The sequence below is a fragment of the Antedon bifida genome, chromosome 6 (assembly GCF_963402885.1).
Source record: "Antedon bifida chromosome 6, ecAntBifi1.1, whole genome shotgun sequence".
NCBI lineage: Eukaryota > Metazoa > Echinodermata > Crinoidea > Comatulida > Antedonidae > Antedon > Antedon bifida.
This window is the reverse complement of record NC_136231.1, coordinates 8,963,859-8,991,818: the sequence shown is the minus strand read 5'-3', so window position 1 is coordinate 8,991,818 and position 27,960 is coordinate 8,963,859. Positions and strand designations below refer to the sequence as shown.

Genomic DNA, 27,960 nt, shown 5'->3' with positions numbered 1-27,960 from the left:
TGAGATTGTTTTATGGCTTTTTATCATTTGTGCTGAGAGGTCTACACAACGTCAATTCTATTTCTCTAACCTAATGATGGTTTATTTAAAAAAATGAATCGATATCAGTGTAAAATTCGACGCCTTGAAGAGGAAATCGAGCCTCTCGTATGCGTTTTTGAGGTACGTACTCAGTCAGACAGAGACTGTCAGAATAGCCTAGGGTCTAGGCTAGCTAGGTAGGGTGCAAACCTCCCCCTCCCCCAACTAGCCTAGGCCTCCCTATTCCTCATTATTAGCTACCACCACCTAGCCTGGACCGGTTAGCCTGGGCGCGCCTGGGAGTAGTAGTAGTGGGTAGGTAGGCCTAGGCTATAATAATAGACGGCCGACGCTAGCCTAGCTAGGCCTAGCTAGATCGCTTTTGTAATTAGGCTAGGCCTATGCCTGGGTCCAGGTCAGGGAGGGCCTAGGATAGGCCTAGCTAGTAGGCCTAGGTACCTGTGTCAAGAAAACAGCGTTGCCAGCGATAAAATTTAAATTATGCCGTAGCCTGTCTCAAATACAGTAATGCCAGATTGGGAAAAATAATGGCAAATCCCCAAAATATGACACTAAATAGCGCCACCAACGGTTGCATGCCTAAAAAACGTCTGTAAAACCCCAACTAACACAAAGTTTCCATGTCGTTCAAAATTTATATTTTTTTAGTGTAATAACTAATAATTCTCAATATTTGGGGTGCGAAAATGGTAGACTTGGGTCGTCAAGGGCCTTGAGTGATGGAACATCTTAACTAACCCGTATTGGATGATACGATGTAGTGTGGATGCGTTTTATACCTAACAAGTTTACTAGTGCATTGAACAGAGATGATTCAAATTGACTAACGATCGGTAGTGATAGTCAAAACTCTAAACATACTGTAGACACCCATCTACAAGTGAAGGCGACTGCTTCTGCCCATCTGGTAAATCGGTCGATGCAGGTTAAGAGATAACTGTTCCCATCAGACAGTGGAAGCGGACCAACCAGGTCGATGTGGACATGATCGAAGTGAGCGTCTGCCGTGGAAAAAGTACTGTACCTAATGGTGTAAACATATGGCAATGAACCTTGGCTTTCTGGCACTTTACGCAACATTTCGCCGAGTCAAATTACTGCTTTGCGCATCTCCTTGGGAACGAAAGGTCGAGGAGTGCCTGAACTGGTGGCTATTGGTACCTCTTTCAATTAAAAAAATCGACTCTTGTAAATGTAAAGTAATTCTTCATCATTCTTTTGCCGCTTGGCCATGATGTTGAAGTTCAGTTGATGACATCGGAAGACTTTACCGTACAAACTGGTATGTTGAAAGTGTTTAGCTTTATGCAAAACAATGGGTCTGCGACTTCGTTATCGGAACCTTTAACATGTCTGACATCGGTGATAAATTGGGAAATGTAATCCAGATGACGAATCTCTTGAGGTGAGTAGCGGTCAGAGCTTGTTTTCAGTGAGTATATTAGCGGTTTGTGATCCGTGAGGATGAAGAATTCCCTCGCTTCAAGCAAATGATGGAAATGTCGAATAGCAAGGTAAGTGGATGTGATTTCCAAGGCAGTCCAAATAAAAAATTTGAACTAATTTAATAATAAGTTTCTCTTTCGGAAGTAATTCCCAGGGTGCTAAATTTAGTTGACTACATAACTCATCTTGTCTAATATATTTGTTTCGCTGACCACTGCTCCCGTATCTACTAATACAAACGAATTCGTCGCAGTTACTCGCTGGTTTCCGAAGTGGAGAAACTGCATGGCGACCTGCACCTACGTGCTGCCTTGCCGAAATGGGTGTGATACCCGCACTGCTCTGTGTCTTTGTCATCAGATTTGTTGTTCGATCGTTTAGAACTGGAAGAACGTTCCCGATTTCGCGAACGGGTTCTGCTCCTTTCCCGAAAGTTGAAACCATGGCGGTTAGCTTGTTCACCTCAGCACGGAGCAATTGAATCTCTGTTTGCTCTGCTAGTGCACTTGGAAATTGCAGCTACTCTGGGTGGGCTGGGTATAACCTCCAGAATTCGATCTGCCAATTCCGCTACCTGAGCAATTATAACATTTCCGCAAAACTCAGCGCGATTGCGCGAAGGCACAATTATGTGAAGTCCCTACACCATGACTCACCCGTGCGTAAAAAATATGACTTACCTATAAGTGGCCATGACGCACCCATTTTGACGCACTGTGACCATGTTGTTCATGATATGGTGGGTGGTAAGTGACAGACATTGACACACCATTGTTCATTGATGTGACGTACAATCTAGGTTTTTTGACGCATCCCTGCGTAAATAATTATTGTAAATGACGTACCATGACTCGCATATCTTAGTAACCGTCGTAACCCCGGAGAACACCTGTCTAGTCTGATGTCCCATTCATATAGATCTAGAAGATTTGACCACTTGATATCTTGCTTAATAATGGTACTAGCATATGGTTTCATGTCATCTAAATAAATAAAAGAAATTAATTATTCATTTTAACACAAATCAACAATTTTGTTAATTTACGTAAATACGTGTAGATGGCGAGTCTTATTATGATAATTACTGTTCTCAAAGTTGTTTCGTGTCGTTTTCATGAGATGTGAAACATCACAGTTGAAATATATATTTCTAGATGGGTTAAAGCGCGAACTCTAAATCCTGCTGTTTCTATAAACTTGATTGCTTCCCAAAGCAAGAAAATAGTTCATCACTAGTCGCTCCTTTACTTGCCTAGTACCCGACTGGAGAATGTAACCTTCTAAAGATACCACAAATCATAAGTACTAAAACATGCGTTGCAATGGGTTCGCCCTTACATCGTCTCTCGAATGCTTTAATTTCATTAGCTAAACTACCTACGTCTGTGAAACCTGTAACATGGCCAGTTTTGACAGAAAAACATAGACCAGTCTTCACTTTCATTTTATCAAATAGCAAAGTTACGTCTTTCTTTAGTACTCCACCCTGTTTGTCTAGACCAATGTCCGCAACTATTCTTTTTACACATTTTTAGTGAAAAACCAGAAGTGATGTCGTCAAAATGACTGTATGAATATAGAGTCCTGGGATGCAGTAACTTTATAAATCCAGCCTCCCTTAACAAGTTATATGAAGAAGCAGATCGATTTTGCAATGCAAGGCACCAATGGATTATTGCCGGGTGCCATCTCATCTGCTTACCTTTTTTCAAAGGACAATTTCTGCTGCTCCCACAACAATGTAGCCGCTGACGACAAACTGTGCTCATCAAAGTTGTTAAATATTTCTTCAAGAGCAGACAACTGTTTGTTACTGAGCTCTACACTTTTGTTCCTATATAATTCAGAAATTTTGTCTTCCAGAAGTGTTTTTTCAGACGTTTTCTGTCACACTGCAGAACGCTCGCTAGTTTTGTTCTGCAGCTGTATTCTGGACAAACACCTGTTTGGGGTTTTTGATGACAGAGTCCATCTGTTTGATCCATTAAAAGGCGTTGCGCATGGCTGATAAGTCGGCCCTGTGTATTTTACACACATGACAATGGGCGTTGTATTTGTCAATTAGAGAACATTTGTTATGCCTGATTGTTTCAAAGTGGAGGTTGTATTGCCATTTTTAGTCGCGTGGACGCGACTTTATAGTTCACTATGTCTGTTGGTCGGTCTGTCGGTCTGTCGGTCTGTCTGTCGGTCTGTCTGTCTGTCGGTCTGTCTGTCGGTCCGGTATCACTATGCATTGTAGCACACGACTTAATGGCTGTTGGCCTTGTTTGTAATACTAATAGTGACCGGTATCTGTCCTTCGGTGCCTTTCTTGGAATTGACCACATCTTGAAAGTCGTTACCTACACAGATATTTGTAGATACAAGAACATAACACAAATGCTTTATATCGTCAACATCCAGTATTTCCTTATAATTATTGAATATTGGGCTCATATAACTTTTCTCGACACCAGCAACATTCAACCTCCATGTAAAGTCCGAATAAACTGTAAGGTTCACTATTTGGGACCAATACGGCTGAATGAATGAATGTTTGCTAGCGCGCTATGAAGTGTCGTTTCAGGCCAAACTAGAGGTGTCATTCAACATGAATTTTATGTGCAAGAGTACCATTTCCGGCCATCTAGGGTTGTCAATTACCAAAAATCGCTTCGTCATAGCCCCAACCATGGTGGGCCTTTGACTCATGTACTTAGTGTCGGAATCCAACCCCCGGTGGGACGGAAGTGTTACGCTTGATGTGAATCCTGGGGAGAACACTGCTACTGTAATCTTCATTTTTCATGTTTTGGGGAAAAATACAGGCACGGATCTTGTGTTTTTACCAATCGGATTATTTAATATTATTGAGTTTATTCCATTGTTATTTACTCCCTGTACGCTAATATGTTTATTTAGCCTCGTTCAACCGTGAGCCCTCATAGACTCAGCCCTCCCAGACGTTTTTTGGGTCCAGCAGGTTGGACCTATCAATTAGTCGAGTTTACAAAATATTAAAACTGTCAGCCTTAGATATATAGCTTTCGCGTAGATACAGTTTCTTATTGATTATGTCCTGGGGTTTTAGCTGGCTAAAGTCGCGGCGCGAAAATACATTGGTATAGTCCATTCTTTGGGAACATATTATACTCGTGCCTCTACCATGTTTTAGTCAAAATGCAACAGGTCTCAACCATGGTAATTTGTTACACACCCCTAAATTAACAATCACATATTCTGTAAAAGCACATTACACCTACTTCTTTGAAACCTGTTTTGTAAAATAAAATGATTTTAACAAAAATGAATGTATTACTTTAGGCCTGAATTAAACATTCATTACATAAAAAATAGTGACTATCTTTGATGATCAATGACAATCAATAGGGCATGCTCAATGGATGTTTGATAAACTAATAATAGGTTATAACATCATTCCATTGTAAGCCGGTTGGATGGCTGAGCGGTCGTGCCCAGCACTCCAGCAGCATTGTAGTCCCAGGTTCGAAACTCATGAATGCCGCCAATTTTGTTTAAAAAAATTGTTATTGTGAAAATGTTTTTTCACTCCTTTTTGTAGAAAGATGCAAGAGGTCAGGTACTGTTGGACTATGTTTTTAACAAGCTAAATATCATGGAGAAGGATTACTTTAGTCTTAGATTCATGGATGGAGAAAAACAAAGGGTACTTGTTTTTTTTTTTATTTTCTTTTACTACTTTGTAACACACACATTACAATGTAGAGACCAATACACTCAATAAATTGTCGCAGAATACCAAAAATAGCATCAACCTAAGGGTGTACTATTTTACTGGATAAATAATTTACTACTGCACTGGTTACAACTCTACTCCCCAAACTGCATTATCTTGTGTATAATAAATGATTTCCATTCCTAAGTACTGTAGGTATTTCATTATGAAAATGCAGTTAAAATTCCTAAAATATCTTCTTTTTTTTTCACCTTGCTTGGATATAAACAGAATTGTTGGGATAGATTTTAATTAATAATAATTAAGAAAAATGTAATTTGTATTTAAAATACTGTTGTTTTTTAAATAGTTGTCTTGTTTAATATAGCTTTTAGGATTCTTCATTTATACTCCTACTCAATTTGCTTCATCTTAATATTATCATGTGACTGACTGTAGGCCTTGATTATTGTGCTTGTTCATCTAGTTTTCTCTTTAATAAAGTTTAACACTACTCGCTGAATGTCAAATCATGAAATGCTAATGAAATTGACCTTTTTACATTTATTGGAAACATTTATTTATGCTTTCAGTTTCAACATATATTTTTTTTATAATTTATGGTATATTTGAAATCAATTATAAATCGAATTGGTACTGTTTTATAATTTAATTTAATAATAATAATATAGTACTTCATGCTGTGAAATCAATTATAAATCGAATTGGTACTGTTTTATAATTTAATTTAATTTAATAATAATATAGTACTTCATGCTGTGTTTGTATGTTAGCGCGATACCACCTACTATTTTGAAGTTATCATTCTGAATTTTTCGGTGTAAATAGTTATATATTTACAGAACATTCCTATTGAATTTCAATAAAAGACACTCTCCGGCCATGGTTGTGGTTGTAGAACAAGTCTTCTCGTATAAGGACTTAAGGCAGGAGGTCCAGTGTACACATGTGGCTCGTGTGCACTTTCATTCATTTGCATAAAATATACGCAGAAATTATTTAATCTTTAATAAAAGAAATAAAAGATTTGGTGGCAGCACTCGAATAGGCAGAGGTATGCACTCCCGGAGTGGCTTTCTAGTTTATATAATTGATTGAATGATAAAGTCTTCTATAAAATGGAACAATTTAGCTTAAAAAAATAACAATCTTATAATTATTAGACTGAAAATATGCACAGAATTTTACGTAGGATAAGTATGATTTTGATATTTGAATTATGTTGTTTTACAGCATTGGATTGACCCTACAAAGAATATTGTAAAGCAGATGAAAGGTAATAATACATTTTAACTCAATTTGAAAAAGTTTTGTTTTGGAGTTTATTTTAATAATCAATAGACTATACTGTATGTCTGATTGTTGTACTGCATTTTTAATGAATCTAACATTTTTTGAATTGTTGAAGGATGTTGGGGGAGGGGCTTAGGCACTAAATATTTGAGTGAATTTTAAATTTGTATTCTTCACATTCAGCAGCTTACAAAATGGTGTATAAATGACGTCACAGATGAATGATCACGCTAAAAAGCTTATTAGGATTAAGTTAAATTAGTTTAAATTTTGGTGATGATTGACATTTAACTTTCTGAGATAATTGTCTCACAAAATAGTGTACAGAAATAAACAAAGAAGAAATGGAATATCTAGATTTGAACTCGTCACTGTACCTAGTTCGGGTTTTCCGAGCAAACGCAACATGCCCATAATTATGTTAAAATATGAACCACTCTATTAAATGGGATTAACTATACAAAAGAGAAAAAAATCCTATTTTAAAATTTGATGGCTATATGATAACGTCCACAACAACTCATCATCTTCCATGTACGTTAACAAATAGGGGGTAACCAGTCATCCTGAGCAGCTACAGGAGAATATTTATATAAAATTTAAAATTAAATTATTAATTATTTTTTTACACTGTTTGTTATTACACTTATATAGGCGTATATAATTGTCAAAAATAGCTACGAAGTTAGCACTGACTGATTGACGATGAGGCATATGTTGTGCGCATAGAGTCTTCGTAAACACTATATGGTGCAGTCATGTCGCATAATCATTGTTCAGTGATTAACTGTCATATAATCGCCAATTATGTCCAGAAATGTCATTTTTCAATTCACAAAAGATAAAATTTGGTGAGTATAAACTCAAATGTGTATTTTTTACAATCCATTACTTAAGAGGCTCTCATAATAAGAAGTCATTAAGTTATTTAAATTTTTAAAGGGATTGCATTTTGGCCTATTCTAAACAAATGATAGGCCTATATACAGTTTGTATGGGACAGGCCCTATACTAACTATACTGTATTCAATAATATGCCTAGCTACTGTAGGCTACACTGTATTGTTAATTTATATTGTTAGGCCTAAAATAGGCTAGGCCTAGAGTGATTACTGAAAAGTATTTAATTCTAGGTTTTTGATAACCCACTAGCTTGGCCTATATGCCCATGATATACAGTAGGTATACTGTAGGGCTATAAAGCCTATAGTTAAAGTTAAATCAGGGAGTTGGCTCCCTGGTTAAATTTCACACAAATTCAGGCCTACGTATTATATAGAATATTTACAGTAAAATAATAATAAAATGCCTAGCTAGTACTATAGTTTATTGTTGAAATATATAATATAGGATAATATACCAATAAGATTTCTTCTTTACCATTATTTATACTTTAATATTACAATGCTTAGTTCAATTATTAATACAGTATATATTTTTTTTAAGTAGTTTATATCAGCTGCTGCTTTTACAGATTTTTTCGAGAGCTTTTCCAACTTTCGTAAGTCCTTGATCGACACTGAAATGTTTAAGGTGATATTGTGAATAATGTTGCCGTACTTCCGACAGCATAACAAAATTAAAATAAACTATATTATATTATTTATTTTAATTTTGTTATGCTGTCAGAAGTACGGCAAAATTATTCTCGATATAACCTCAAACACTTCGAAAAAATCCGTAAAAGCAACAACTGATATAAACTACTTAAAAATTGTAAAACGTTCGGCATATTTCCAAAATGTATATTATTAATATCATTGTTAATTATTATTATACTGTAGATCACGAAGATGGGTGAAAAATTCCAGACGAATATATTTATTGAAAAGGTCAACAGATTATTTATATTAATTGCCATCTGACTGCTCCAATCATTTTCAACCAATTGAATTTACATGCAGCAAGAAGAAAAATTAAACTTCAATGCAATTCCAACAATTTTTGATTTCCCAAATCCTACAATGTATCAATAAAGAAAGAAGAGGAATTGAAAATAGGTATATAGTATAAATAGTTAAAACAATGTGTTAAAAAGTGTACAAACTTTTGACTAATAAATAAAATTTATAATGTAACTGAACTAATACTCAATACTTTATAATATGTCATAATTTCATCCTTACATGACAATTTGATAAGCACACATACCATGAACAGTCATTTTACATTCTGGTTGGTTGATTGCAAAATACTATACTCATTACTTTAATACTATACTCATTACTTTAATACACAATGAATACTATACTCATTACTTTAATACACATTGAATACTATACTCATTACTTTAAAGATGTATTGTCCCTTGAAACACACAAAAATGAAGGTCAAAATATTCTAAATTTAAATTGGCAATATCAAAGTAATATTAAATTTATTCACTTTAAGTCAAAATTTTGAGCCAAAAACAACAATTTTACGTAATTAACAGCTAAATTAATTTCGTCTGTAAAATCGTCGCGAGCGATAGTAAACAAAGATTTCAAACCATGAGTATACATTATGCATGATGCTAATTAGGATTGTTTACAACTCGTCACGGTTGAGAAGGTGTTTTCACGCAGATCGCAAAGAAGTTTTATGATTATGCATACAGAGTAGCCAAATAAGCATGTTGCATTATATTATGAGATATGTTTTGATCGAAAACTTTGACTGGAAGTCAAAGTTATTTTTTAAACCAAATAACGTCTGTATTTCAGTTCATGATTTTTTTTGGAATAAATTTTGGTGAAAGTTAATAACTATTATGATACTTCAAAATGACTTCAAAACTTTTTTTTTTGGAATTTGACAAAGGGAAAATACATCTTGAATGCACAATGAATACTATACTCATTACTTTAATACACAATGAATACTATACTCATTACTTTAATACACAATGAATACTATACTCATTACTTTAATACACAATGAATACTATACTCATTACTTTAAAGCACAATGAATACTATACTCATTACTTTAATACACAATGAATACTATACTCGTTACTTTAAAGCACAATGAATACTATACTTGTTACTTTAAAGCACAATGAATACTATACTCGTTACTTTAATACACAATGAATACTATACTCGTTACTTTAATACACAATGAATACTATACTCATTACTTTAAAGCACAATGAATACTATACTCATTACTTTAATACACAATGAATACTATACTCGTTACTTTAAAGCACAATGAATACTATACAAATTGTTACTTTAAAGCACAATGAATACTATACTCGTTACTTTAATACACAATGAACACTATACTCGTTACTTTAATACACAATGAATACTATACTCGTTAATTTAATACACAATGAATACTATACTCGTTACTTTAATACACAATGAATACTATACTCATTACTTTAAAGCACAATGAATACTATACTCATTACTTTAAATCACAATGAATACTATACTTGTTACTTTAAAGCACAATGAATACTATACTCGTTACTTTAATACACAATGAATACTATACTCGTTACTTTAATACACAATGAACACTATACTCGTTACTTTAATACACAATGAACACTATACTCGTTACTTTAATACACAATGAATACTATACTAGTTACTTTAATACATAATGAATACTATACTAGTTACTTTAATACACAATGAATACTATACTTTTTTGATATCAACTTTTCGTTTTTAGTGAAGGTAAAGATAAACGTTGAAACTTACCAACGTTTCGTGCGTTAGCATCGCACTTTTTCAAGGTAGTGGTGTCAGCTTGGTTTGCCGACACTGATCATGCATAGTCATGTGATGTTGTGACATGCGCTCTCTCTGAGTTATTTCTTGAATACCTCTGGGTGAATCCCAGAGGGGTCCGCCCCGGCCGGCCGTCTCACTTCTAACATCCATCATATATGTGTGGCAGCCACTTTCCTCCTTGGTCTCTGTTCATGTTGTTTTCTATTTGAAATTGCTTCTTGCCATCCTCTCTTGTTGATGTTTCCCTCTTTCTTTAACACTTTCGCCTCCCAATTAGGTGTATGGTTTTCCTCTATAGCATGGTCTGTAATTGCAGATTTATGTGTAATGTTTGATTGTGACATTCTACTTGACCTTGTCATAACTCCTTTCATGTGATCTTCTACATCTTTTTTATGTTCTTTTATTCTGTTTCCCAGTTTTCTACCAGTTTCTCCTATGTCTATTAAGTTGCAATTCATACAAGGTACACCATACACTACTCCACTTGTGTCCTCCGGCTTAATCTTTTCTTTTGGGTGTACTAGATGCGATCTTAATTTGTTTTGGGGTACAAAGTAAGAGTTAATTTTATGGCTAGTGAGCGTTCTACGTATCTTTTCTGATAGCCCTCTCACATAGGGTAAAGCTACGCTGCCACGCATGTCTTGTTTGTTTTCTCCTTTTTTCTGACTATTCTTTTCTTTTTTGTTGTGTATCACTCTATCAATGGCCCAATTCGGGTAATCACATATATTAAGTACCTTTCGGATGTGCTTCATCACTTCTCTTTTGCTCTGCTGTGTTGTTACAATGTTTTGGCATCTGTCCACTAGTGTGTTGACGACGCTCAGCTTGTGCTCAAGAGGATGATTTGATTTGAAGTTTAAGTATTGGTCAGTATGTGTGGGTTTCCTGTAAATCGAAGTTTTTATAGTACCGTCAGTTTTTAGGGTGATGAGGCAGTCCAAGAACGGAAGAGTGTTATCGGTCATTCTTTCTGTAGTAAACTTGATACTTTTAGTAGGGTCTATGGTGTTAAGATGTTTGTTAAGTTCTTCTATATATTCTTTTTTGACCACAGCTAAAACATCATCTACATACCTTCGCCAATAAGTGGGTCGGATGTTGTCATTTGCCCTGCTTATGGCCTCAGTCTCCAACCATTCCAAAAACAGGTTAGCAACGATTGGGCTAATTGGACTTCCCATAGCTATGCCAGATTTTTGCCTGTATATGATGTTTCCAAAACTAAAGTATGCGGTGTTCACGACCAGAGACAACAGTTCCATAACATCTTCTACTTTCAGTTTTGTGCGGTCTTGTAGCGTTTGGTCAGCCTTCAAGCATTCATGTACTATTTCCAGTGATTTTTCCGTAGGGGTCTTTGTAAACAAAGACACTACATCAAATGAAACAAAGGTATGGTTAGGTGACACATAAAGATCTTTTAGTTTGGTTGCTAGTTCTTTAGAGTTGTTTATTGAGTGTGTGGCGTTGCCAACCATTGGTTTTAGCATATCTCTTAGAAATTTGGTCACCTCATAGTAAATGGAGTCTATACCGTCTACGATTGGCCTGAAAGGCCAATTTGGTTTATGAATTTTAGGTGTGCAATATAGCCTCGGAGTTTTTTCCGCTGTCGGGAATAATTTACATTTTTCCCCATATGTGATTTTCTTTTCATTAAGCAATCTATTTAGGGTATTCACCAAAGCATGTTTATATTTTGGAGTGGGGTTTGATTTGAGTTGTTCATATACTTGGTCGTCGAATAACATCTCATTAACCTTAGCTTTATAATCTGTTGTGTTTACTACAACCGTAGCACGGCCTTTGTCAGCAGGTAAAATTGTGATCTCATGATCTTCTTTTAGCAATTTTAGCCCTGTTCTTTCTTTTGTTTGTATGATTTTATTAGTGAAACGATCTTACCTCGTATGACATCCTTTTCTTCTATTGGTACCTGTCCCAGGTTTGCTGCCGTTTCGGTGGCTATGATCAACTCATTAACCGGTATTCGGCTCTCGCTAACGGCGAAGTTAAGCCCCTTTTTAAGCACCTGCTCCTGGTCTACACTCATATTTTTACTAGATAGGTTTACCAACCATCTGTCTTTAAGTTGTTTGCCGTCCAAATGTGTTTCTTGATTTAATCCAACTAGTAGTTTTTGACTTTTATCTTTCCACCAATGTAATTTGTTTTGTTGGCGATTACGTACTTTCAGGAATTCGCTTTCTCTCGCATTCTCAACATGCCTGTGAACGTCCGCTCGGGCTGTGTCATCGGTGATTATTTCAACTATTTTCTCTTCTAGCTAATTTTCCGATGTTGTTTGTAGTGATTCGTATTCTTTCTCTAATCAAACTACGTTCCGCTTTTTTGATAATGTCGTGTCCCCGTGTGGTGTTAATCTGGCATTTTAATTTTAGACTTGGTGGTGTAGAGCGAATATCCGGTGATTTCTTTGGCGCGAAACCTTCCTCACAATTTTCTCTTTTAGGCGCACTATTTTTACACCATCCTGACCATAATCATTTCGGATAAAATTCTGGGATTCACCCAGAGGTATTCAAGAAATAACTCAGAGAGGGCGCATGTCACAACAACATCACGTGACTATGCCATGATCAGTGTCGGCAAACCAAGCTGACACCACTACCTTGAAAAAGTGCGATGCTAATGCACGAAACGTTGGTAAGTTTCAACGTTTATCTTTACCTTCACTAAAAACGAAAATTTGATATCAAAAATATTTTGGGAAGGAGATGAATTTTTTCAATTTTATCCGAATACTATACTCGTTACTTTAATACACAATGAATACTATACTCGTTACTTTAATACACAATGAATACTATACTCATTACTTTAATACACAATGAATACTATACTCGTTACTTTAATACACAATGAATACTATACTCGTTACTTTAATACACAATGAATGCTATACTCGTTACTTTAATGCACAATGAATACTATACTCATTACTTTAATACACAATGAATACTATGCTCATTACTTTAATACACAATGAATACTATACTCATTACTTTAATACACAATGAATACTATACTCGTTACTTTAATACACAATGAATACTATACTCATTACTTTAATGAATAAAAAAGCATTTATAACTAAATTTGTTTCAGACTGCCTTTACATAATGTTATTACAGAACCATATAAGAGAATAAGTACATTTTAAAGTAACAAAAGTATTACATTACTATTAAATAACACTAATATTCATTAGATGACATTGATGAAGCATTACAGTACATGACCATTTTCTAAAAAATCAATATTTTAAATGCATTGATCATGTTACAATATAACTGATAACAAATATTTATGGCTCAATAGGTTTATTTTGCATATTAACAATTTTGCTTTTAGTTACTCAGTATATAAAAAATACTACACATAATGGTTGACTACAAAGCATACTGTATACAATAAAATTACAGTGTGGTCATGTTCCTACATTTCAGTTACTGATGCTATTCATGATCACATCTATGCTCAAAGATGAAAATAGTCATGATGAAGACCGACAACCTGATGCAGAACGTCAACGAAAACTAATTGTTAAACAGAGAGTACGTATATCTAGACTAAAACATGGCATACGTAAACTAAAACAAACAGTTAAAACAAAATAAAGGAACAAATGTTGCAATGAATAACATTGCTAGTATTATAGTTAAGGTGAAACAATACATGAAAGAACCAGCGTTGTCATTTTTCTCCTCACAGGTAAAGAATTTTCTAAAGCCAGGGGTAGAAGATGGTCATACAGTGACAAGGTGTTAGCAGACAAGTATTTATTATGCCTACACCATCATCATTACCTAAATGGTTAAAAAACATTGAAATTCAACCAGGGTTTAACAACACCATCCTAAACGTATGCAACGAAAGGTTGCACAGGGATAAATTGTGTGTAATTGCATTTGATGAGATGAGATATGAACACAGCTATGTTGAGAGTAATGAAGATTATGAGGTGTTAGCAAGAGTTGCCAATCATGCACTAGTGTTCGTTGTTTGGGAACAACCAATTGGATACTTCTTGTCCAGAGATGCTGTGCCAGCAGAAAAGTTGATTGAACTTCTCAATATGAATGTATTTTGAAAGTTACCTCAATTGGTGCAATACCAAAATTGGTGGTATGGGATCAAGGTAGTAGTAGTAATGTGAAACTACTGTTTCAACTCCTTGATGTTACAGAAGATAAACCCATTATTATCCATTTTAAGGATTGCTTCTAGCTTTTTCACGTCAGGTTTTAATCCATTAGCAGTTATGGTATGTCCCATGAAATCAATTGTGTCAGTATGAAATACTGTATGCTCTTCTCTTTAATTAGCTGTATTCCAGCTTTCTGACATCTTTCAAAAAGGTTTCTCAAACTTTTGTTTTTCAGTCGAATTACCATAGACAAGTATGTTTTCTGCTACGCATGCTACTCCTTCTAATCCTGTCAATGATTCATTTAACTTCCTTTGGAAAATTTCTGAGCTCGCTTTCAAACCAAAGGGTAATCTATTCCAGCGAAATCTTCCAAACGGACAGATGAACGTAGTCAGACGGCTGCTGTTTTCGTCCAATTCACAGTGCCAATATCCATGTGACAGATCAACCTTGCTAAATACCTTTGCATTGGCTAGTTCTGGTAGAATATCCTCCATGGTTGGTAGTGGATATCTCTCACGCTGCAGAACTTCATTCAGCGGTCTCGGATCTACGCATATTCTTAGTTTACCATTCTTCTTGGTTTGTATAGATATCTGTGAACACCAGTCTGTTGGTTCAGATACTGGCGTTATAACACCTTCTGTTAGTAGTTTGTCTAGTTCCTCTTTTAACTTAGGCTTCACGGATATAGGTATTTGTTGCACCGTTTACCCCAGGCAGGGCACATTTCCTTCTTTCTTGGGTGGCTGTTTCTACAATATCTGCATTTAGGCATGTTGCCAGCCGGTGCTCTGTCACTAGTTTTATGTTTTCCTGATGACTGAGGGGTTTTATGTTTCTGCTTATATCCACCTCTGTTCATAAATTTGTGAAGTTCTTCTTCCTCTAATGATTTACCAGAAATCACTTTCATTTGGTTGTATGTGTTTTCATAGCTGTGACAGATGTAAATACATTTCTTTAAATCTATTTTTCTTTCTTGGAATAGTCGTTTTCTTACTCTTTCATCATGTACTCCCAGTACTAAGCAATCTCGAATTAGACTATCTTTCATGCAATCACAGAAATTACAGGTTTCTCTGAGTATTTTCAAAGCATTTATATATGTGTCCATTGACTCGCCTTTTTCTTGTATTCGGGAATTGAATTTATATCGTTCAAAAATTTCATTGGTTTCACCAAGAATAAACGTATCCAATTTTTGTGGGTCACATCCATTATATATTTGGAGTGCATCAACACCCATGGTAGAGATCAGTAATGATTTCTTAAAATGAGGTGATCGTGATGGATGATTTAAGTTGCTAGCAATGGTATAATGTGTCCAAAGCTGCTTCCATAATTTCCAATTTTCCTGTTTACCATTGTCTAGTTTTACCGGTTCTGGTGGTTTAACATTGAATATCGGGACAGGCATTTGTATCGTCGGCAGTCCGTTGCCGTTAGCTTCATCCTGCAGGCCATGTTTCACGTCTCGTGAATGGTAGAATAACAATAAAAGATACGGACTAAATAACTCTTAGTGGAGTGACGTCCCTACCCCAAGATGCATAGTTATTTTAATTGTAATATATATGTAAGGATGTGGATGACAACACAAAAGGAAAGACACGCCTTTTCTCACTTTTACCACGGTCCGGTGGTGTTTTGGCTTTAATTGTTTTTAGCATGACAAAAGAGATCAGTATGGTCCTTCAATCTTGCAACTGCAAGGGTGCAGATCTTTAATTAAATAAAAGACAAAAACTATCTGTTGCTTCCTTGACCGGTTCATAAATACAAAAGAAAGCAATTAATTTGAGCGGTAAGAAAGCTACATTTGAACAAAGAACTGATAACAATTATAGGGGGCAGTATTTAATTATCACATGATTAGATTAATCCCCACACTCCCCTGTTTAAACTTAGTTTGTCCTCAAAACTTAATATTATGAGATAAAATATGTAAAATTAAACTAAATATGCAGATACATTTTACATTTGGTACACACACTCATCAAAATATCATTATTATTAGCTAGACGTTGGTTGTGCACATCACTGGATCCATGTACTGATTGACATCTTTGACTAAGCTTCCTCCGTAGTCGGATGCTACGTCGAGGTGTATCGTCTGAACTAATGTCATCAGAATCGGACTGCGAGTCATCGAACTAAATCGGCTAAACCCTCACAAAACTGGTCTCGAATTGTTCATTCAGGATTTGGAGCATCTGGAATTCTACCCAACTTCTCTGAAAATCCTAGCAAAACAAATACATAATCCGAGATGGATTATCTCCTCTTTTGAATGGCATTATATATCTGCCTCATAATGGTACTTAGCGACATCCGCTCAGGTATCTTGTGAGGTCCTAAGTATTAGCTCAGAGTCATCTGCTACCCGTGGACGATGCCTAATTTCTCATCGTGCGGCGCCTTCTAGGTGAGAAACAACAAAATCAGCTGCATTCTGTCCTCGCAATTTTCTAACTTTTATAGCTGCCTTGATGCCTTCAACAAAGGACTCTACACATTCCCCATCGGCTCCCGCAAAGTGTCTCATCTTCTTCTCTGGGAGAACATATACTGTGTTTCCATTCCCATGGGCAGCACGTCTAGTTGCTTCTAGTTCAGCTCTTAACTCATCAAAAGTCTTCTGCACATCTCGCAACTTTCACAGACACAAAATCAAACAGCTTAGAAATGCTCCGTTAGGTATAACCGTTTTATTCAATGATTGAATATGTGTGTATGGTACGTATGGTAACTGAAAATAACAGAAAGTACAGTATAATTCCTTCAAATTGATATTCAAATACAGTAGTACATATGAAATACTTTAAACCTTGCTATGAGTATATATGCTATATTATTGTTAATTAAATTGTTACATAGTTTGTTGTTTACATACAGTATCTTTTATAGTATGACATAACTTACAAAGCTGTGAGCCTATGGATGCAGCACAATGAAAAACATCTGTGAATTTCTACTGTTAAACTTTAATACCTATGAAGGAAAAAACTATAACTGACAATCTACGAAATCTATAAAACTATTAAAAAGTACAAATTACAACAAATGTAAACATTAAGGGATCACCCTAAACATAACCATCAAAAAGGTACATCCAGTCGCCTTTTCAACACTATCCCTGTTGCCATAGCAACTAAGAAGAAACCATCGCGCAGACCTAGGCTATAAATACAGCATCTCGCGCACATGTGTACATACTGTGTGATAACTAGTTCACCCTTCGAACTATACACAATCAAAACTATTATATAGATTCTCAAAATGCAATAACATTAATATCCATAGTATCCTAAATATATCTAAAACAAGCTGATTCAACAATTATAGTGATTTATCCATTTTAAACTAATATTTCTTACCTACAAAGGTACGACTGAAGTTTATGACTGATTTATCTAACTACAGGCAAAACAGTGCCGCGAAAAGTTACAATATGAAACGCCACAAATATTGTATGGAAGGCAACTGCGGCCAGCATAGCAACAATGCCTTGCTTGCCATCACTGATCTCTAATGTTAAAGCCAAATACGATCCACGATCCCACTTCTAACACCAAATTGTAAGGATGTGGACGACAACACAAAAGGAAAGACACGCCTTTTCTCACTTTTACCACGGTCCGGTGGTGTATTTGGTTTTAATTTGTTTTTAGCATCACAAAAGAGATCAGTATGATCCTTTAATCTTGAAACTGCAAGGGTGCAGATCTTTAATTAAATAAAAGACAAAAACTATCTGTTGACCAGTTCATGAATACAAAAGGAAGCAATTAATTTGAGCGGTAAGAAAGCTACATTTGAACAAAGAACTGATAACAATTATAGGGGGCAGTAACAATTATAGGGGGCAGTATTTAATTATCACATGATTAGATTAATCCCCACATATAGGTGGTGGGGTATGCGGGTCATTATGACCTTAGTAGAGTGATTTTAATTACTTTTAGTTTTATTCTGCCACATATTTCATGCATTGGAGGTATAGGGCAACACATGATGACTTGTACTCAAACACAGAGGCTAGGACATACATTACCATTATTTAAAGAGCAATATAAATTTCATTTATGATGATGGTATTTTACAAATTTATGCCAACAATTGTTGTCTTCCGCCAATAATATTTCAAGTTATAATAATAAGTTCAACACCACCATGCGTCAATTTCTGTTCAGGGTATAATATTTGTATTAAAAAAGAAAATATATTAGTTAGTTTTTAGGTGAATAATTTATATTAAATATTAATTTAAATCAAAATAAATTTAATAATTAATTTATATTAATAAATAATTTAATTAATAAAATTTAACTACTATCATCACAATTAGTTTTTCACTATTTTTCAGCTCCTCCCAAACAATTTTTTTTTTCAATTTTGTTATGATACACAGTATTTAATATAATTGTATTGTATTAATATGTTAGAAAATACAGATTTGAAATAAAAAGTAACTACCACCCATCATGTTTAATGTGTTTTCATGAGTCTGAATTATTTATTACTTTGACTGCATCACAGTAAGCCATGACAGAAGAAATAAATTAAATATTTATTGGTATAAATAACTAAACCAACACTACTGCTTAACAAGGTTGGACAGATGAGAAACGCCTGATCTATCTAGGCGTCGCCGATATAATTTCATGTGCAACACGCCATTTTTACTCCATAAGTTGATACTTGATATTAATTATAATTGTATTCAGTTTCAATAAAATATGACTATTGGTTTTGGAATTATGATGAATTTCATAAAATCGTGCGTACATTACGCTGTGCATATCTGACGTTATAAAAAATCTTATTGGAACATCTTCAAATAAATGTTTAAATTCTTGTAAAGTTACAAAATGTTCTGTTGCCAATTTTGAGAGATATAGGCTGTAGTAACAGACAATATTATGACATGTTTGGCACCCCATACTCGAGATTGATTCTGTAAACATCGTCTTTAGTTGTAGTTTGAACTTCGACTTCAAAAAGTAATTCGAGCTATTACTTCAAATTTGATTCATAAAAGAAGTAGTCAAAGTTTGCAGTTTGACTTTAATGAAGTTGAGCTTTTAGTCAAGTTTCACACTTCTGGGTAACAAAGGCTATTAATTGGCCAATGATAAGAAAGTATTAGCCCATTAATATCATTTTCCATTTTGTTACAACAAACCTTATGTCCTACGTATCAGGACTATTCATGAAAAATAATTTTAATCGTGTATTTTTGGAACAAGATTAGTATTCATTTAAAAGTAATGGACTTTTGATTAAAAACAAACAAAAACTTAAAAATGTGTGTAGGAACCATGGCGATACGGTAACTTTCATATTTTCTAGGCCTCCAACAAAGTATGATCACAACGAACCGCATACTTCATAGCGTAACCAGAAAGCGCTAGGCCTCCTAAAAATTCCATCGCATGGTAAATTTCCGCATCTCTCGTTGTCGCTATGACGTGACGTTGTTTAAGTCGGACTTGTGCCAAGAAAATAATGTAATTTGTATACGGATCGAAATAAGCTAATATAAAAATATATATTTCATTCTTCAATCCTGGCCAATATAACAACTCAATAACTGTTACATTTTTTTAAAACAATTTAGTCAGAAAATTACTCCACGAAGACTAAATCGATCAAAATCCGTTTGTATCTTCATTGAGATCCAGCCACTGATACCCACAGCATTGTCATTTTTTCAGTATTTTGCCTTTGGATATATATGGATCTCAATGGAGATACAAAGAAAAGCTAAATCAAAACGATAAAGTAAAACAGCCAGAAAAAGTAGCAGAGCTTTCGGGCAACACTAGCCCTTCATCAGTGCAAGTGAAGGTACTTCGAGAAAGATAGATAGATAAATATATATTGTTTTAAGTTTTCATAATGTTTTCAATATTTTTAATCCATTCTATTAGTGGCGGGTTTCCCGCTGTTGAATGCGACTAAAAATAGAAATAGAGAGTTCAATGGTGACATTAGGCCTACAGGATTAAAGGTCAATATCATCATCTAATCAACATAGTTGAAATTAGAACAAAAACAAAGTCCAATTTCTGGAAAGTTGGAAAAGACTGAACAACATGGTTAACTTGAACTGAAAAATTTGCAAATGGCGCTTTATGTGTATGTTTATTTAATATTTGTTTATTTAATTTATTTATAGGAGGACCACCTTACAACCTTGTGTTCAGAGTGAAGACTTACCCAGCTAACCCTCAGGCCATCAAAGAAGGGATAACTCGATACCACCTATTCCTACAGCTTTGTAGAGATTTGCAGCATGGTCGTCTGCTATGCAACAAGGAAGACTTAGTCATATTAGCAGCTTATATTATTCAAGGTAGTAAGATCATTTTGATGATGATAATATTAGTTATTAAAATTACAGAATTTGATGTTTATTAAAAAAAAAATCTCAAACTCGATTGTCTAATTTATTTTATTGTTTTTGTGTGACATTATTCATCCTCCATTGAGGACATTTTAATTATGATGTCCTTAATGTATACGTACCGACAGGGGCTGAGATGGATCAGTACAGATCAGCTGATGTACAAAAGCCATATGTCTAAGTCCTTATCTGTAAAGACTACCACCAGACCTATGGTCAAGGAGAGCCTTGAACCTGTGTAAATGTTGTGGCAAAATGGTTTGCACACTTCTGTCGACATGTATGGAAATTTAATGCTGCGTTACTTTTTTTATCTAGCAAATGTTGGTGATTATGATGTGTCTGCTATTGGTGATTATGTGAACAGATTCAAGTTGGTTCCAAAACAGTCTAACCGATTTGAAAAGGCAGTGGAAAACAAGCACAAGTGTTTAGGGTACAGTAACAATTGCTTCTCCTACTTTCCTATTGCTGTTTAATTGTTCAAATTATTAATAACTAACTGTGAATGAATTATCCTCAATTTATTTCAAACTGATTAAATACTATTTTCAAAAAACTGGTTAAAAACCAAAATCGATGGCGTGTTAGAAAGCCATTTCACTGGTTTTTCTCTCTTGTCCGCAAGTCTGTATTGTCCTTTTTTATGTTAGTCCACCAGTCATTTATTTCAAATGATTCAAATAAATATGGTATGTCATTATTTTTAAATCAGTTTTGTTATCATGTTATCTACAGGGGCATGAGTGTAGCTAATGCAGAAAAGAATTTCATAAAAAAGGCCCACACTCTACTCACCTATGGAGTGGACCCTCATCCGGTCAGAGTAAGTAAGATTTAGCCTATACTATTCGCAGGATGTATTTAGAAAGAGATGGAGAATATGATATGGAAATCAGACTAGAATATGTTTTAAATTGATGTATTTTATGAATATTCTTACTGAATGCCAATTGTCCACTTTATGACAACAGTGACTTTTTCTCCATAATCACTCGATTTGACATCGACACTGTTCTTGAATTCTAGATAAAAATAAGGACAAGAGTAAAAATACATTATTGTCTGTAAACCTATTGAAACCCAAAAGTTTATTTGTTAATTATTATGCAATTAAAGATATCCCTATATTTTTTGTACAGGATATCTATGGAACATTAGTGTATATAGGTTTGACATACAGAGGCATTAGTTTACTCAAAGGCCGGGAAGAGCTACAGCATTTCACATGGAAAGAGGTTTCTAGACTGTCTTTTGATGGAAGAACATTCTATATAAGTGCTTTGGTGAATGAGGTAGGAACATTCTATATAAGTATCAGTATATATCTTTCATTCATCCCTCATGGCAGGACGGGTTTGTTTTGATTGTCTTGTTGTTGTGCCCGTCGTGGCAGGAGTTTCCTTCGTGTTAGTAGCCATTAGGACTAGCTTCGACAGTTCGTTTGAAGAGATCAGTAAATAGTATCAATAAATACGAGAGGCTAAAATTCAGCTGATATGAAGCTTGTAGACCTGTGAGTTTTAAGTAGGATGTTCAGTTATATCATTTTACAGTATGTATCAACATGTATTACCTGTCCTACACAGTCAAGTACTACTACTACTACTACTACTAAACAGAGAAAACAGACATCAAACATTGTTTTGATATGATTCTTCAGAATATTCCCATTATTGTTTCTATATTATTAATAGTTATTATGAATTTTACTACCTGTATATGTATGTGAATCTTTGTTTTATTTTGTCCAGCGTAAGGTAATTCATCGGTTTCGCTCAGAAACATCTGCAGCTAGCAAACATCTCTGGAAGTGTGCAGTAGATCATCAGTCTTTCTTCAAGTAAGTTTTTTTTCTAATCTTGATGTGATATCTAAAAGATGAGTTAGTATTCCACTAATCTTTTTTCTATGGTCTAACCTGCTTGATTCTACCTATTCTAAGCTGCCCCTACCTGGAATATACCATTTTATATTTGTATTATATAATAATATATGAAATAATCATTTTAATTATTAAATTTAATTTAAAAAATCAAGAGTTATGATTCAAGTTAGGGTGTTGTAAACTAAGCAAAACATTTAGCTATACTGAAGTTGGTTGAAACATTCCAGCGAACATAGCCCCATTTGTTTTGATTTGCTGCATCTTTTTCAGGAAACAAACTGGTATTTTTTTGTCATAGTAATGACTTTTGGCTATATTATAAGCAGCACAACTTTGGAAACAATACTCTAATAAATAATTTTTTAATATAGTTCAATGTAGTTTAAATATAATGATATGAATACAGCACCACACTAAACTATAATGGATGAATAAAGCCTGTCGGAAACAAATCTAAATGATATATTAATCTACTAATATGGATGGTATAATGAAAATATGAAATGTCACTGTATACGTTATATTGAATTTGAACTCTTGCTTGTCAGGTTTCAAAGATCAAAAGATGTGACAACAAAGACATCTGGTAGTTTATTTCGTGGAACACGGTTTAGGTTCTCGTGAGTATCTAATTTTTCTCAAGGCATTAAGGTATTTTCTACACTTTTACTTAAAAAAAAATGTATTTTACACCAACCAACGAACTGAATAAATCATACAGAATTGGAAAAAAAATCCCAATGTATTTGATTAAAAGAAGAATAGCGAGTAAGATTAGGTTACTGTAAGTTTTCATGTGGTTGGTATTCAGAGATACCATCGTATATGGAAAATGTATTACTTCTCTTACACAATTACTGTTTTAAATTAATATAGTGGGAGAACACAACAGGAATTGTTAGAACAGAGTGCAAACATTACAAGAGAAGAACCAATTTTTGCAAGGTAAATTTAGACCCAGAAAGAATGAACTGAATTATATACTGCCTGCTTCAAATATGACATGTATGCACTCCTATCAAATACCAACCATATGAGCCCAAAACATGTATACCATACTCCTTCAAATAAGCGTCCCTTTCAATAATGACCCAAACTATCATTCTCTCCTTCAAATGTAACATGTCCTGTTCGAATCAATTCTGATTGTTTCCTCGAGATATTTTTGGTTGTTTGCAATGTTGAGTGTGACCTGTAACATAAATTAAATGTCTTCAATCATGTTTTATTTTGTTATGCATAATGCAGGAGTCCACCTCTAGTAAAGCCAAGAAGAACAAAGTCATTTATGGATCATCTTTACAGTTCAGATGTACATGCTTATGATGGTAAGTTTATCAATGGTTGAACTGAAGACAATTGTGAATATTACAGTTATACATTTCTGTTTCAACTTTTTAGATACTGATTGCTAAAATCAAAGCACCATTTTCGATCATATTTTTGTCAAGCTAATTCCTTTCAATTTTAATTTCTTTTTATAACTCATCCTTTTGAATAGGTTTGCTTTAAAAAAAGAGAATCTTAATCTTTTGTAGGTTTTTCGCACATCTCGGATTCCAATCATTCAACCCCACGGAGGTATGATAACCAACTGCCATCCTATCAACCTGTTGATCATGAAAACATTGAGGATACTACAACTGCACCATGTACTGAAGTTTGCAAGCTGTCTGATGTACCGCTTTGCAAGGTGTCTGATGTACCACCTTGCAACTCCCAAGAGGATAATATTGTAGAAAACAACCATTCCTTTGTTGAGCACAAATCTTTCAAACCTAATTCAATGTTAGACTCAAATATTGAGATCATGCAGAACAAACCTTCCATATTTGTTAAACTTCTTCTTTGTTGCACTGTTGCTATTTTCAGTTTGACACTAGTCCTAATCGTTTTGTTTGAAATTGATTGCACAAATTTGAGTGCAGTACGCGATTTCAGAAGTTTACAATGTGTACGCGATTTCCATTCTGACTACTACACACCTCTAAAACACAGCATTGTCAAATTTTATTCAATAATTCATGAGAATTTTGTAATAACCATCTACGACTATTCATTATCAGTCTTGCATAAATTACGGTCTGTTTTATTTTCAACTTTAACAGAATCCAGTCAAGATTTGCGCAAAAATAATAAATAGTTTACAATTAATATTAAGGTTTGAATATTTGCCAAGTTCTAACAAATAGCCACTTTTTAAGCTGTACAACTTTCTAGATAAACACATCAGAAGCACAAGAATTATTTAACTTCATTGTGACCCGAAATTATGCGTCAATAACATACAAGAATTTCTCAATTATAAATTGTATATTGTAGAATGCCATCACAAACGGAACAAGCATCATGACAATTAGAGGATTAATATAGTTATAGTGTCAGTGTAATGAGTAATACAACAATCCACCCCCTTTCACCCACCCAACAAACATTTTATATTGCCAGATATTGTCTTTCATAAAACCTCCTTCTGTTTGTATGTTCCTACAAAGCAATGTACCAATCTAACAGATTTAAATTTATTAATGAAATAGTTTTCTTTAAATGCCTTATGTAATAAGTGCAATATACATTTTAAAATAAGTGATACACTTTTCCAACTCCTTGATTACCAGAATGTCTTTGAAAATCAAAATGTACTTACGGTCATAAAGGTCAAGTCTTTCCTACTATGAAAAACACATTCTAAAAACCATAAAACCTGCCATTTCTTGTCAGTTTATCATGTTACCATGTCATTCATTGCCACTATGTGGTGCAGTACAATTGTGCCATGAATTGCTGGTTTCAAATCATGGCAGAGTGCTACAGTATTGTAAATATATATATATGTGTTGCACATACAAAATTATAAATCAAACTTGAATAGATTCAGAAAGTTTAATATTTTTGTAAACAATATACAGTAATGTAAATTATTTATGAGTTTAATAGTAGTAATTATTGGTATTTAAATGTCTAGAAATATATCATATTTTATCAGATTCAGGTTATTTTGAAATGAGGTGTAGCCACATTATTTTAACAAGGTCATTTTTGTAGGCCTTTTAATGTACTTTAAAATTTGTAAAATGTAATGATTTAATACAGTATTTATTGATAAACCATGACAATAAATTAAAAAATCAATGCTTTTTTACTTGGTGTTATACAATATTTTATTTTAAAACTAATATTATTTATTTATTTCGGTTTATTTAAAAAAGAAATTGCAGTACAAAACTGAATTGCGTCCAATAACGTAATAACAATAGAAAAATACAGCGAAAAAACTAGAAAAAAAAAACAACCGATACATACATTAGAATCCAGCAAAATTGCACACAAACCAACTATTTACCAACTATACATTTAGTCCATGGGATTTAGACTTTTAACTCACACAAATTGCAAGAAAAGGTTTTTTTTGATGAAATGTGTTCTTTAGACCCTACTGAACACATTTATCAACGTTAGGACATTTTTCAACAACGGGAAGTAGCCTAATTTGCATAATAAAAAATGGCGGCCATTTCCGGGTTTAAATCCTTTTCAAATATAGTTCAAATGTTAATAACCATACAATAGGCCATTATTGGACATAATGTGTCATTGGACTCTATAGAAACATGTATGTTCTGAACAATTTGACACTAAAAATAATTTCATATGTACAATATTTTCAAAGTTATGCGATTTTATGTACTGCAAAGTTCAAAGGTCAATAATGTTAGAATCGGCCATTTTTTGCAAAAAAAGCCATTAGACTAAATATAAATATGTAGTTTTTGAACAGTTTGAGCCATATTGTGTGTCTCTCAGATTAGTGGTTGCTAAGATATGATAAATCAAGGTCAAAGGTCAATAATGTTAGAATCCGCCATTTTTTGCAAAAACATGCCATTAGACTGGATATAAATGTGTAGTTTCTGAACAATTTAAGCCCTAATTTGTATATCACCGATTAGTGGTTGCTGAGATATGATAAATCAAGGTCAAAGGTCAATAATGTTAGAAATAGCACTTCAATTCATTTTTGGACAAACTTTTTCATTAAAGTGAATATAAAAACATATATTCTAACGATTTTAACACCATAATTAAGTATCTGTGACTAGCGGTTTCCAAGATACAGAGTACGTTATTAAAAATGGCGGCCATTTTTAATTATGCAAATTAGGCTACTTCCCGTTGTCGAAAAATGTCCTAACGTTGATAAATGTGTTCAGTAGGGTCTAAAGAACATATTTCATCAAAAAAACCTTTTCTTGCAATTTGTGTGAGAAAAGGGTCATTTTTTAGTAGCTAAATCCCATGGACTAATTGTAATTACATACTATTGTTCTGTTATAAACTTGACACAATGTTATTGTAGAGAAATATATATATCTATTTTTTTGTTGCAATATATTTTTTTTATATTAATATATTTGATATTATTTAAATTTAATTGTTGGTAGGTTCTTTATTCTATTTAAATGTAGCCTATTTTATACCGTTCTGTATAATCTTTATATTATTGTATTAAGTTTGTACAGTTTATATTATACCATAAGTACATATATTGTATCTTTATATAGTTTATTCTTAGGGTTTTTTACTTTTTGCCTAGAATTTGATTCATACAAATTTACAGATTGCAATAATAGTCTAATACCCTTTTCACATCTGCATAAATTGTACAACTTGTAACAAGTTGTAACCAGGTTTGATCTCCGGACTTATTACATGTTTTCACACATGCATATGCGAACCTTGTGAAATCTCGGGAGAAAAGAATAGTTGCGCGCAATTTGATTACTATGATTGGTCAGTTAATACCAGGGCAATACATGCGCGTGCAGTAAGAAATCGGAACATAAACACAGGCCTCTTGTCGGAGATTTTCCACAAAATTGTCTTCACAGTATGAAAACCTGGTTACAGCTTGTTACATTTTGCAGATGTGAAAAGGGTATTACTATTAGTGAAGCTGTAGCTTGTGGTTACCATGCTTGCCTTAAAATCCCAAGATCCATGGTTCAATGTAACTCTGTTTCTACTCCTCCATAAGCCTCAAATAAGACTTGGTTTATTCATCCTGAAATTGGCAAGTTACTTGCTGTTGAATATGTATGAAATAGAACATTTATAAGCCTGTAATCCTCCCAATTTAGACCCGTTCCAATATTTTTTGAAATATGTGTAATAGTCCAGATTGTGTGACGAATTATTTTAAGTGTATGCAAAGTTATGTATATTAATGTAAAAATAAATTAATATATACTATTGAATCAT

At 34.0% G+C, this 27,960-nt stretch overlaps 1 protein-coding gene and 1 pseudogene across 1 annotated transcript; one reads left to right on the top strand and one right to left on the bottom strand.

Moving 5' to 3' along the window:
* LOC144845326 (FERM domain-containing protein 5-like) lies at window positions 1–27,936 on the top strand. The gene is made up of 12 exons (XM_078702586.1): window positions 1–162; window positions 5,054–5,158; window positions 6,422–6,464; window positions 20,586–20,762; window positions 21,132–21,249; window positions 21,552–21,639; window positions 21,956–22,108; window positions 22,568–22,656; window positions 23,250–23,321; window positions 23,578–23,646; window positions 23,950–24,029; window positions 24,240–27,936. The coding sequence occupies exons 1-12, from the start codon at window positions 94–96 to the stop codon at window positions 24,842–24,844; spliced, it is 1,668 nt and encodes a 555-aa protein (XP_078558712.1). The 5' UTR covers window positions 1–93; the 3' UTR covers window positions 24,845–27,936.
* On the bottom strand, window positions 2,741–4,272 carry LOC144844882 (uncharacterized; annotated as a pseudogene).
* Window positions 27,937–27,960: the final 24 nt, after the last annotated feature.